Source organism: Manis pentadactyla, chromosome 5, assembly GCF_030020395.1.
Source record: "Manis pentadactyla isolate mManPen7 chromosome 5, mManPen7.hap1, whole genome shotgun sequence".
NCBI classification, from domain to species: Eukaryota; Metazoa; Chordata; class Mammalia; order Pholidota; family Manidae; genus Manis; species Manis pentadactyla.
In genome coordinates this window covers 60717959-60730996 of record NC_080023.1, presented here as the reverse complement: position 1 = coordinate 60730996, position 13038 = coordinate 60717959, and the positions used below count along the sequence as shown (strand labels likewise).

At 36.6% G+C, this 13038-nt stretch overlaps 1 protein-coding gene across 2 annotated transcripts; it reads right to left on the bottom strand.

Moving 5' to 3' along the window:
• Positions 1–2063: 2063 nt before the first annotated feature.
• Positions 2064–9639, bottom strand: EPGN (epithelial mitogen). Of its 2 annotated transcripts, XM_057502311.1 has the most exons (6): positions 9084–9639; positions 8491–8580; positions 6143–6304; positions 5803–5923; positions 4423–4575; positions 2064–2994 (listed from the first exon to the last, which is right to left on the bottom strand). In XM_057502311.1, the coding sequence occupies exons 1-6, from the start codon at positions 9124–9126 to the stop codon at positions 2940–2942; spliced, it is 624 nt and encodes a 207-aa protein (XP_057358294.1). In that variant the 5' UTR covers positions 9127–9639; the 3' UTR covers positions 2064–2939. The 2 variants fall into 2 exon arrangements, with proteins under 2 accessions (XP_057358294.1, XP_036783398.2); XM_036927503.2 differs by lacking the exon at positions 6143–6304 and having other exon boundaries at positions 9084–9311.
• Positions 9640–13038: the final 3399 nt, after the last annotated feature.

Sequence of the window (13038 nt, the reverse complement as noted above, 5' to 3'; positions counted from 1 at the left end):
GAAAGAGTGATATTTTGCAATAAAGAAATTCTGGTAACCCTTCCCATGAGTGTGGGTTGCAGGGTATCAATATTTATATCACACCAAAGACAGTGTACTAGGTTTTGTAATGCAGAGAAGTTAAATGGCTTACTCATGGTCTTCTGCAAAGAAAAACTGTCCTTATATTCAACATAAATGTTTAAATTACTGATGTTTGCCTTGTTATTTTCTTAAGACTTTTCAGTTACATATAATGAATGGCAATCTCGACATCACCAAAACGGACATATCAAAATTAAAAGATTAAGTGTGTATTGTGCCAGGAAACACTAAAAACTGAATGGTGTTATATTTCACCTTCAAAGGTTATGAAAACATAACTATAAAGAGAACTAATTTGGGGAAAGAAGATATAATAACAAGCAATTATAATTCCCTTTTTGAAAATTCCTGGCTCATAAGGACTGAAATTATATGGTTTATTCCCACCCCTATCATTCTCTAAAATGCTAACTCTAGAAGCACTCATGAATATTGATGACCTAAGAGCTTTCTCAAAGGGTTGAAGGATAGATAGAGGAAAAAGACAAAATGGGAACTGAAGAAAATTGATGAACCTCTTGGCCAGTTTGAATGAGTCAAAGATGCCAGAAACATGTTCTCATTTCTTTCCTAAATGATCTACCCCACCTACTCATTCACAGATTGAGTGCTGAAAATGTAGTTCTGATGCAAAAGGGCTTTACTGGAAGGCTTTTTTCAGGGTCTTATTGGATGTAGGAAAAAACAGAAGATGAAAAAAAGTTGCAGAACAATTTGCATTTATTTGTTTTCCCCCTGAAGTCCTGTTTACCTCTGTAAATATTGCCACTGAATGCCAGAGGTTCCTTCCTGTGAAATTAACTCCTGGAGTTAGGGGATCACAGATGATCTTGTATGCACACCATAAACAGATGAATTCTCCTGAGCCACACTGAATCTCTGTACAGCCTCACTGGGAGGATACTGGTAATGCACACTGTCCCACAGGTGAAAAAGTCTGTATCTATTGGGTTTTGTTTTTGTTCACTTTTTGGTTTGCCAACCTGGGAATTTTCATTCTCTTTCTGATGTTGTTTACTTTTAATTACATTGTATTTATAATTTAGAAATATTTACAGATACCAAATATTCATAACTTTTTAGGTTACCACTTATCCAGACTCCAGCACTAACTACTCTTTCCTTTCATTCAGCTGAATTGTTGCCTCCTGGACTCTCCCCAGCTTTTTAACACCTTTTGAAATGCTGGGGAAGAGCATAGCTTTCTAGGTGCGGTCGCTGGAGTCACTGGGAGGAACCTTCACCTCCCCACTCTTTTGGGATGATGTAAAGTTTGCATACTTTGTGAGGACATGCAGAAAGTGCTGACGTGCAGTTCATCTGCATTCAGTTTCTTCTGAAGGAAAAACAAAGCAAGCAAAATACCTTCTACTCAAAGTTCAGGAGTGAAGAAAAAGTCATAACTTAATAGAAGTGAAAGGCTTGTTACTAGGCTACAATAAGGCTATTCACATTGTAAGGATCCTCTTTTAACTAATCTCATGATCAAAATTGTTTTGCCTATCTACAACACGATGAATAAAAAGTCCATAGTTTTAGATTGAATCTGAAAGAAAAAATGTAGATGCCTTATTATTCTTTAATTTTATGTCTTACTTCTTTTAAGAACAAATTCTTAAATTATTGTTTTATAAGCCAAACACTAAAATGTACACCTAAGATGATATACAGTGGTGTGTTTTGGGGATGAATGTGGGGCTGAGAAAAATCCCACTGGCAGCATAGATAGGGGAAAATGTCTTTCTTTCCCCAGTGTCAAATTTTAGAGCTAGAAGAACCTTGTAGAAAATGAAACAAAAGCCCCAAGAAATTAAGGGACTTGCCCAAGACTGTTCAAATTGTTTGGAAGACATGATTAAAGAGGAAGGACCCTAATTCCCAGATAGTTATTTTTATTATTGTTCTGTTTTCTTTCTCTTTGTGCAAATCTGCTATGAAGTATTCAGAAATGGTAAAGAAAGTTTCCACAATTGTATGTCCAATTCTTCAATTTCTATTTCAGGGTCCATTATGGAATTTTATTTATTGGTAGAATTCTAGAATTTTGGTGCAAATGGATAAGTCACCAGGTAGTTCCGTTAACAATAAAAGGAAGTGATGAACATAAGCATTAGGGGACCAATGAGTCCAAGACAAAATTTTATAATCCACGCAGAAACAGAAATGTTTTTTCTGTTCAGGGCTCAATATCCAGATAGCTTTCAGTCATCAGAAACTCTTTAGCTTATTCCATATTTCACAGATAAAGGCTACACAGTGTTGTCACAAGCTGGGTCTGATTTAAATGTGCCTTGAACATTCCACCTTCTTTTTCTCTGGCTTAGACTTCAGGCACGTTTGGTTCATTGAAGGTGCCATTACACTGATCTCATCCAAATAGTTGACATCACATTTGTTTAGACACCATGACAGCAGCATGCTTGAGATTAGGTCCATAGAGCAGGGGTCCAAAATACTGATAGCAAGCACGTGAGGAACCCAGGCTTCACAGTGCCCTGGCTTGTGCAAGGTTGATAATTATCCCATGAAAATTCACATCTGACGTGGTTAGAATCATGAAACTCAGTCTCTCTGCAGTGAGATCTATAACCACATAACACCAGCAACGAACCCAGAGTAGGACTGTGAGCTTGACATCTGTCAGTGCAGTTCGTTCACATGGCTCCCATGGCACCCTAACGATGGCAAACTCGAAACACCAACGTTGCCCCGTTTATTCTCTCTTTCCATCAGGATCCCAACTTCCATTATTTTCAAGTCTAGTCAGCCTGGGAAGTTTTGCTATTTCATTCGAAGATTTCAATTTTGGGCCCACTGATTTTTACAAATGCTTCATGAAAATTCCTTACAAGACTTCATAGTGGTCTTCCTCCGGAACAGACGTTGTAAGGCGATTTCAGATTTAGACACCTAAAACAGAGCATTGGCTTCCATGAGGTTGACTGCTGTTTGTATAGTTGTTGAGGATTAGAAAAATGCTCTGGTATAGAGGTTGCTCATGGTGCCCTGCCCAGATACCCTCTGCCCGCTGATGGATCCATCCCCCGCCGCTGTGGGCATTCACAGGCTCACAGCAGCCCCCTTCTCTGGGGGATTGCTCAGGCACCAGAGCACGTTGCCTGATGCTTCCTGGGAGATTTCGAGCCCCTTCTCCCTACCCGGTCAGGAGCATCCTGCCACCTATGTCTGATGACACAAGGTACTGAGAGCAAGATCCTTCACTTTCTTGGGATAGGTCTGCGGAGCCATTCATGTTCTAGATCTGCCTGTGGAATCAGGTTGAGTCTAGACTTCAGCTAAAGCCGCATCTTTGCTTACCTTCTTTCTTCCCCTGCTCTAGCTTTCCTCACCTCAGTACAGATTTCATTTTAGAGCATTCCCTCCAGAAATCACTTGCACAAGAATCCCCACCTTAGGTTCTGCTTCTAAGGAACCTGACCTCAGACAGCTGTTAACACCAAAAGGTCTCCTTTCCTTCCTTTTTTCCCCCCATATCTTGATCTTGGTCTCTTATGCAAATGGTATATCAATTTCAATTGATATAATGGATTTTGAATCAACTGATCCACAATTAAATATATAAGAATTTTTTCTAAGGTGCAATTATTAAGCAAACAAGACTTCTCTCATTTTCTACAGTCAGTCTTGGTCATTTAAAAAATGCAACTCCGTTAATAAAGCAAGGAAATGCATTTATACTTTTTACTTTAATGTATCTCATATTATTATTTTTATTTCTTGACTTTTCCCTACTTACATGTACTTAAGGGAAAATTACCAGTGTGGTAAAACAGAAATAAGAATTAACACATAAGTAATTTATATACTTAGTGGATCAAGTCTATTTTCTTAGGCTTTTAGCAGCAGAGAATACTGAATATATTCTCCATGGGTGTCTAGGAAGAAAATTGGTCATGTTTGTCATACATGTTCATTCATTTAATACTTGTTTCTTGATTTGTTCATTCAACAAATATTTACTGAGTGTCTGTTGTGTGTCAGGCACAGTATTCAGCACTGAATATATAATTGTGAACAAGACACTTTTAATCTCTTGTGGTGCCCACTGTCCTCATTTGTAACTTTGATGGACACAGACAGAGGAAAGGATGAAGGGCAATTGTAAACTGGAGCTATCCTATTGCAACTGCAGGTAAGTTTTTACTGTTTGCCTGCATTTATGAGAAAAGGCATCAAAACAAGTATATAGGAACATGCCAGATTTACAGCCACATTTTCACTAAGAAATTATACTTGTCAATGCCTAACACATTGTAAGGGCTCACAGTTGTCAAAGAATGAGTGCTCTATGACCTCATATTTTGTTTTTTTTCATACCTTTTTCTTATGTAGCAATAAAAAATAGCAAGAAATCCACTTAATAATAATCCAACACCAATCCCAATTGCGATGTATTTTTCATAAGAATCCATAGCATATGAAGTTAAGGTCAAATGCTCACACCTCTCTCCAGTATAACCAGTAAAACACCTTTAAAAAAAGAAAAGAGCATCTAATTTTAAAACTTATGATGATAGAAATACAAAGAAATGACTAATTTCAAGAAATGGAAAAATTCAATAGAAAGTAAGCAATTTAAATTAAAGTATCAAACACCAAATGAAAGTCATTCTGTTAAAGGTATTGAGAAGTTACATACTTTATAATAATCATTTCACTAAGGCCCCATATTAATACAGGTTCCTTTGCTGGTAGAAAGAAAGGCAGTGTGCTAGCATGAGGAGGTCTAGGAGATTTTAACCTACTCTTTCACAGGAGAATGCCAAGCAAATTGATGACCAAAAGTAGTATCTTAGTTGTTCTAGAACTTTATATTCCTCAAGTGTTTTTGCCATAGTCTCTTACCGATTTCATACTAAAATCAACCTGTAAACACTCAGAATTATCTTTGCATGTTGTTAAAACACAGATTTGGATTCTGTAGTTTTGAGATAGAGCATATGTTTCTGCATTTCTAATAAGTTCCCAAGTTACACAGATGCTGCTAATCTAGGTACCATATTTTTTTTTGAGAGGGCATCTCTCATATTTATTGATCATATGGTTGTTAACAATAAAATTCTGTATAGGGGACTCAATGCACAGTCATTAATCAACCCCAAGCCTAATTCTCAACAGTCTCCAATCTTCTGAAGCATAACAAACAAGTTTTACATGGTGAACAAGTTCTTACATAGTGAATAAGTTCTTACATGGTGAACAGTGCAAGGGCCATCACCACAGAAACTTTCGGTTTGATCACGCATCATGAACTATAAACAATCAGGTCAATTATGATTATTTGTTTGATTTTTATACTTGATTTATATGTGAATCCCACATTTCTCCCTTACTATTATTATTATTATTTTTTTTTTAATAAAATGCTGAAGTGGTAGGTAGATGCAAGATAAAGGTAGAAAACATAGTTTAGTGCTGTAAGAGGGCAAATGTAGATGATCAGGTGTGTGCATATAGACTGAGTATTAATCCAAGCTAGACAAGTCTAGGTACCATATTTTTGAGTGACAAGGATTAGGTAGTTTAAGAAAAAAACTCCTTAGGTATTCAAATACAAAGAGGATTGGTGAGTCATGTTCAGATCATGACCCTTTTTACTAGATACATAGAGGCATGTGGGAACGTGCTATGGGAAACACCAGAGGCATAAATTCACGTCTTCCTGTCTCTAGGACTTGGCAAGTTCTTTGCAATTACCTGCAGATGGCTTTCTCCAGCTCATGGTGGAATGCACAAACACCGTTGATGCAGTAACTATTGTGGTCTTCCAGGCAAGGGTGTGAGAACCTCAAGGCTATGTGTCCTTCTGTGTAGGCAGCTAGGCAAAGGAGATAACATTAACAGATGAAGTGGGTCACACTATTAAATTTGTGACGAATATGTAAAGAGATCTTAAATTTTAAGAGTAGTCTTTGGATGTCTGTCCTGTGAACTACTGATGAATTCCCTTGGCAGGTTTTATTCACAGAGGCTGGGTTAATATCACCCAGATATATCATTAATTAAATAGGGGGTGGAGGTGGATTGATGTTATTACCTTTAGAAATGACATCAAGTATAGATTCAAGTTTGCCAAGAGGTGGCAGCATTGACTCTGGTCTTAGGGAGCTATCTTGACAAGGCTTTCCCTGATGTCTCTTCATTTGCCAGAAGAGGAAGCAAGAATACCCCTTCCTCTTACGTGAACTACCTAGAACAGCTAATTGAAAAAAAGAGCATTTTCACGAAGAGATTTCAAAAGAGTATTGTTATGACCTATACAAAAAGCCGGAAACAATTTATTCAGGCTTAACAGTTAAGACAATACTTTCCAATGTTAGCTAGAAATTTTACTCATGGAGTTGGAATTAGAAAACCTGGGTTTTGATTTCTAGGTCTAATACTACGAAATGACCACACTTAGCAAAACTTTTGTGGTCAAGTGTCCAGAAGCCTCTTTATGGAAAGCTTCCCTTTGAGAACCTGTGTTGTGGCAAAATGTATATATTTCAGGATGCTTACTCGTCAGTCCTTGATGTACTGAAGGCATATAACTGTATCATCCCTGGGATTTATGCAGTAAGCATGACGCTTGGGTAAAACTGCATAATTGGGTGCTTTTGATATACTTTAATCGCTGATTTTTTTTAATTTTTCTTGAGCAGATGTAGTGGCATTTTATTTTGTCATTGTTATGAATAAACATACCTTCTCATCCTTGGTTATCATGTTATATCACATTTACCTTACTAAGTAAATTAAGAGAATTCTACTTATTTGTTTTCAGGAAAAATACCCCACATATCTAAAAAGGCATATATTTTTATATTGAAAACACTAAATCTTTAAGTAATAAGGCATCACCAAGATACTATGTTGTATAATTTCATTTTGGTTGAGTACACACAATATTACCATAAAATTCACATTCATTTTGTTGAGCATAGTGTAGTAAATCTAATTTATCGTTTTAATAATTAATTCTAGGGCACTGAGAATTTCCCATTATAAAGTGTGTAAGGTCTTCCTACTTTAAGACTAAATAAGTTCAGTTGACCAAGCCTGAACCAGGATTTGCTAGAAAATGTGGAAATGAAAGAGGACATTTCCAAAGGAAGACTATATTACAGAGACACACTTTTCCCCTGAGAGAAGAATATTAGTTATAATATTATGAAAACTTTCCTAAGATACTGGACTCAGACTTTTAAGTTACATTAAAAAAAAAAAACAGGAAAAACTGAAGTTCTCTATGAAGAAAGCAAAGGAAACTACAGAGATATTTTCTATTTTCTCCCCATTACTACTATTATCTATAACTTAGAGAATTTTACCTGTAGTTTACTATTAAGGAATAAAAAAGGTGGTACAGGACATACTTTTATGAAGTCAGTCACTGAGATGAAACTGTATTTTAATCTTCAATAGTATTATCTTCTAATGAAGATGGTTCCTCTTTGTTCAAAGGCTTAGAAGACCATGAAGAAATTGGATGAAAGTTATTCTAAAACCTATATTGATTGTTTTGCAAGTTGATAGGTATTTAAAAACTCAAATGGGCAAAATATTCTAAGTAAAATTTTCTCAATTTAGAATTATGGGTGAAATGAAAACTACTTAAACATTACTACCTTTCATATTCAGAAACAAAATATTTGACTTGATCTGCTTTTGCTTGTCTGGCTCTGAATGCAAGAGATGGTGCTTCCACCGTCCTATGCGCCACATCACCAATCTTTACATCAGGGGGCCCTATGCGATTTGCCTGAAAATCTGAACCACTCAGCACACAGTCTCAGCAGGTAACAAGCTAAGTTCATCTCTAAGAGTTCAAAGAGGTTGGAAAAAATGCTGATGCTCAACAGCAGTAGCAAAATAAGAAAGAAAACCTGTCATCATCATCAACAAGAACAGTTGGGCACAAGTGGTTAGGAAACAGAGCATATGTTAAAAAAAACAACAAAAGCCCCCAAAAACAAACAAGAAAAAAGATCTTTCCAAAAATGTGGGAAAGTGGGTTAAGGTTTCATCTTGTAGCCATAATTTCTTGGTTGCAAAGCTCACAGTCACACATCAAAATATGATGTCATTCATCAAGAATGCCAAAATGGGGACAGTCTGTCTCTGGACATACATGGGTTACTGGGAATCAAGCAAGAACCAAGCAGAAATGTGGCATGTGTCACATTCAGGACAGTAACAGAAGACAACTTTTGTTTCATTTATTTCAACCTTCTTCCTTTTAAAAAGGCAATTTTTGCTGACACATTTGCCTGCATTCTGCCTAAAGAGTTGATAATCTAATAATAAAATATTTTTAATTTTCCAAGTCGCTTTTATCACAATCTAAATTTCTCTCAAAAGTTAAAAAAAGTTACTTGACATACAAAAGTGCAAAGAAAATACCTTCTGTTTTATTAACTGTCCAGTTACTTTGCTGGGTTGTGATGGTGGGTGTTATGGTCCCGGCTGCCTCTTCAGTCAGGGCTGTCATTGCTGGAGGGAGAGGAGAAAAGGCATCTTTAGCAGGTGAGCCTCCTTCTACGTACAAGCAACAGACTGAAAGTTACTCTATTTATTCCCACTTCTGTTCTATTTTATTCATCTACATTTGAAATCTATAATCTGACAGTTTCTCATCCATACCAGTTCCATTGGATACATTATGATTATAGAAAATAGAAACATTCATTTTGAAAAGAAAGTGAATGCATTTATATCACTAACTCAATAACAAGGATGCTATGGTATAGTAGTTAAAATGTTCAACTTCTCATCAGTTGTATAAAGCAAACATTTAAAGGTATCAAAAAAAGAGATGTTGAAATATATTAGGAGAGAACAGTATTACATAAGAAACTAAAGTAACTCAGGTTCCTTGCTCTGATCTGTGTTATGAACAACTGTTCAAAGCCAAGTTCTCAGTAATTCAGAGTAGAAAAATCCCATTCACATTTTACATGGATACAACATCAACAGAACCAGCTGAAATCACCTACCGTGGAATAGGAGATAGACTGATACTGGAACTGTGAACGCCATCTCCTGCAGCTGGGAACAGGTTCCTGTTCTTATCCTCCTAGACGGACAGGCGGAAGGCTTGCCTTGAGCTCTCTGTGCCTTTCTGGCATTTATATTTCATGAAGCGTCACCTGGCAGTTCTTACCAATCAAAAAAATATGTACTTGTGGAAGCAGCATAAAGCCTCCGGGTGCTCACGCACTTGCTTAGGATACCTGTGTTATCTAGCAATATGATCAAGCTTTCTTTTGAAACGCTGGTTTCCTGTTACCTGTGGGCATAATTGTGTATGTAAAAGTACTTAAAACAACAAAAAAGACTCTGAACTCAGGAGAGGCCCCATTTGTATGAACAGAACTGTTTCAGCTTCAAAGTTGCTGGCGCCTATATAGGATTCCTACAAAGGGGAGTTTTGACATTTGTAAACAAGAAACATCATAACCTCTTCATTATAGAAATATCCCTGAAACCTAGTCGGCTACACTAACTTTTAGTACAGACTAGGTTCCATTGAAAATCACCATGTTTTGTGATTTAGTGGCAGAAGAGAACAATTAAGTTTGTGTAAAACAGAGATTTAATATTCCATTTTAGTTTTTGCCACTTAATTTTACAAGTTCTGTAAAAATGGTTATTTTTAATAAGCAAATATTTACCTTTATGCCATCCCACCATTCAGTATTTTTCTGAGTAATTGGAGTGGTCCACCAAGTTCCAGTGCTCACATTTATGCCCCAAAGGTTAGGCTAGACAGGACCAGTAAAGCATAATAATAATGACAGCAATAATAAAAATCTCCAAAAAGATAAAAATTAAAATGTTTACATTTGGTACATTTAATGAATGGCAGTTTTAAATTTAACACAATATTCAAATTTTTTCTCACTGTTAATCTAGTTCTGATTATTAAAATGCCATTTTAAAGGTCAAAACATGTAATTATTGCTATTACATTTTGTGACTAGGAGCTTCCCATAAAATTTCACTTGCCCCAAATTTTTGTAAATAACTTACAAAAATGTTTTGCTAAAGTGTTGTGCCTTTGTACTGTGAATTTCAATTGCCTCTTTTTTCTGTACCTTGAAAACCTGTTTAAGTCAAGATAAGTTATCATTTGCATCATGTCCACACAGCTAATTTGATTTACCAGAAAGGATCTCTTTCACTATTCAAATATGAATTTGGCTTTAGAAATCACACAAGAATGAGCTTGTTGAACTCATTATAACTTGGGCAATCACTTACCACAGGAGTCATCATCTTAAAGGTAAAAGAATATATAGTACTTGGCTCACTTTAAAGTGTGCCTACATTTTATCTTTCTACTTTTGTGGGTTTTTTAAAAACTTTATTATTAAGATAATTTCTGGATATTTTTCCTAAGCAAATAATATTTGAATTACAAATCAAACAATCACCTGTAACATGGGTGATAATTTAAGAATAAATCATTTTCAAAGAATTAAATAAGCCATCACTATCAGCTGCACTTTCTGGAGGGAGATACTAGGACTAATTTTAAGTATCTGTATTTCCAAGGCCAGGGTAGAGAACAACATCCATCTTTGTAAAAACTGTGAACTGGTGCTTGCACAGTGCTTTTCACTTTGCATAAAGTTTTCATGCACGTTTCAGTTCTTCCTTCAGTAATCCTGGTCCCAACAAATTCAGTGGCTCACATGAAGTATACTCTCAATGAATTTGTCTTGAGTGAATAAAGAAATAAACAATAGGCCCTCTTTTTATTCCCATATGACAAATGAGGAATGGAGACTTACAAGAATTAAGTGAGTTGCCTAAGGACACACTGTAGTCAGGATTTGAATCTGTGATTGGGTTCCAGATCATATGCCTTCCCTATATCCCCAGCTGTGTCCTCAAGTAGGAGTTGGTATACTGATCTCAGAAGAATTCTCTTAATTATCTCCTAAAATCAAGACTTAAATAAATTACCTTTGTCATAAGAATCTAAATATTCAATTAACTGTGGCTTTCATACCCATTTGGACAGAGGTAAATAGACCACTATTTCTCTAGGAGTTTCCCCATTCTAGGACATACCCCATTCTGGTGAATTAGGCCACATGATATAGAAATTCACCTACCACTTTAGCTAAAGGCTTATTCCAGAAAATAGCTCTGAATCGCCCCACAGGCTTCTTCTTCTCTGGGACTCAGCAGTGGATCCTGCTTACACTCTCTGAAGCAGATCTCCTGCCTCTATTTCCTTAATCCTCTCACCAAAAAGTCCTTCCCCCAATCCTGAAGAATGGGGCAGATGGGTGTTATAAGGTGACTTCACTGATATCTTTCTTTATTCTTGATACATGCTACAGCAGGCTGGAGGGAGAAAGAAGAGAAGGCTAAGAGCCACAGCACTCTATTACAATTTTTCCTCCTACGACTTGCTCTGTCTTTTTAACTTATTCGTCTCTCTCCTCTGGTCATAAGCATCTCTGGAAATGTCTTCCTTTCTCTGCCCTTCTCCTTCAACTTCCTCTTCCTTTTCTTTCTCTTTCTTTTTCTTCTCCTCACCTTTCCTGCTTTTTTTTCCCCTTTCTGTCTTATTCTATTATTAATGCAACCAAAATTTGTTGGCGGACATTGTCAGGAAACAGTCATCAGTCCATTGCTTATCTCTTTCTAAACTTATTCTATATGTCTCATGGATTCTGTTGCCATTCATTCATTTGTTCATTCATAAAATATTAAATGCCTACAACATCCATGACATTGGGCTGGGTGTGATGATGTGTGCAAGACAAATATACAAACCATTCAAGCACTCTGACTTCAAGGAGCTAAGGCAAATACATAATTACAGTACTGGGTATTATGAATGTGTGCATAATTATGAGAGTTCATGGGTGGGACTTAGTCAAACTCTCATGGCAGTTTTCATGGATAGGTTTCATTTGAGTTGAATCTTAAAAAACAAGTAGAATTTAGACATACAGTGATTAAGAGAAAGATTCTAGGTCGGGGGCGCACTGAGGAGAGGCAGGGCAGTGTAAAGAGAGTGGGTTCTGGCTCACATCATCCCAGCAGAACTTGCTTTGAATTCCAATTCCATCTTTGCTACACATTTGGCTTTGGCTGAGGCTTTTTAAAACCCCAAGGGTAGGTTTCTTCCGCAATCAAATGGGGATTGTCAATAACAACAAAGTAGTAAAGCATTTAGCACATGACAGGTGAATTAAGAATAGCTGTTACTATTGAGTAAGTGTAGAAAGACACAGGGTGTGTATAATGGTCAGAAAGGTCAGGAATTTAGTAGGTAATACATGCTTATGAATCCTAAATTTTCATTGCTGTGAATTCTTATTCTCTTCCTAGAAGGATAGTATGTCAGGACTTTTATGTATTATGTCATCACCAAACTCAACATGTCTTAAACTCGTTATCTTCTCTCCAAAATCAGCTCCCTTTTCAACTTCATGTTATCAATGACAACATCTTCCAGGCTCTGACTGCAATTCCCTTAACTTAATAAATATGGCTTGATTCTGACTTATCCAGACTTTTTCTAACTTATGTGTGCCTACTTAAGCAGTTGTATTTCTAACACTCTCTAACACACTTCATTTCAGTCCGACTGTAACTCTTGCTTTCATGTATATATGCTAAGCTCATTCTCACCTCATAATTTCATATTACTGTTCAATCTCCATTACTTCTAGGTTCTTTTTACAGACACTTGTAGGAGAAGGAAACTTACTTTTCTAAAGCTTTTCCACAGGGCTATCATGTCTATCTTTTATGGACCCCAAATACCATAAATAAGGTCAAGGTCATACCAACAAATCAACTTTATCTCCTTTGTCTGTTGATAAAGTCCTCCTTGACCAAACTTTAGTCAGGCTCCTCTGAGTCCTCTTCTTGACTAGGCCTCAACTTGGCCTGCTGAGACCAGTTTTAGCAAAGAATCTCCCG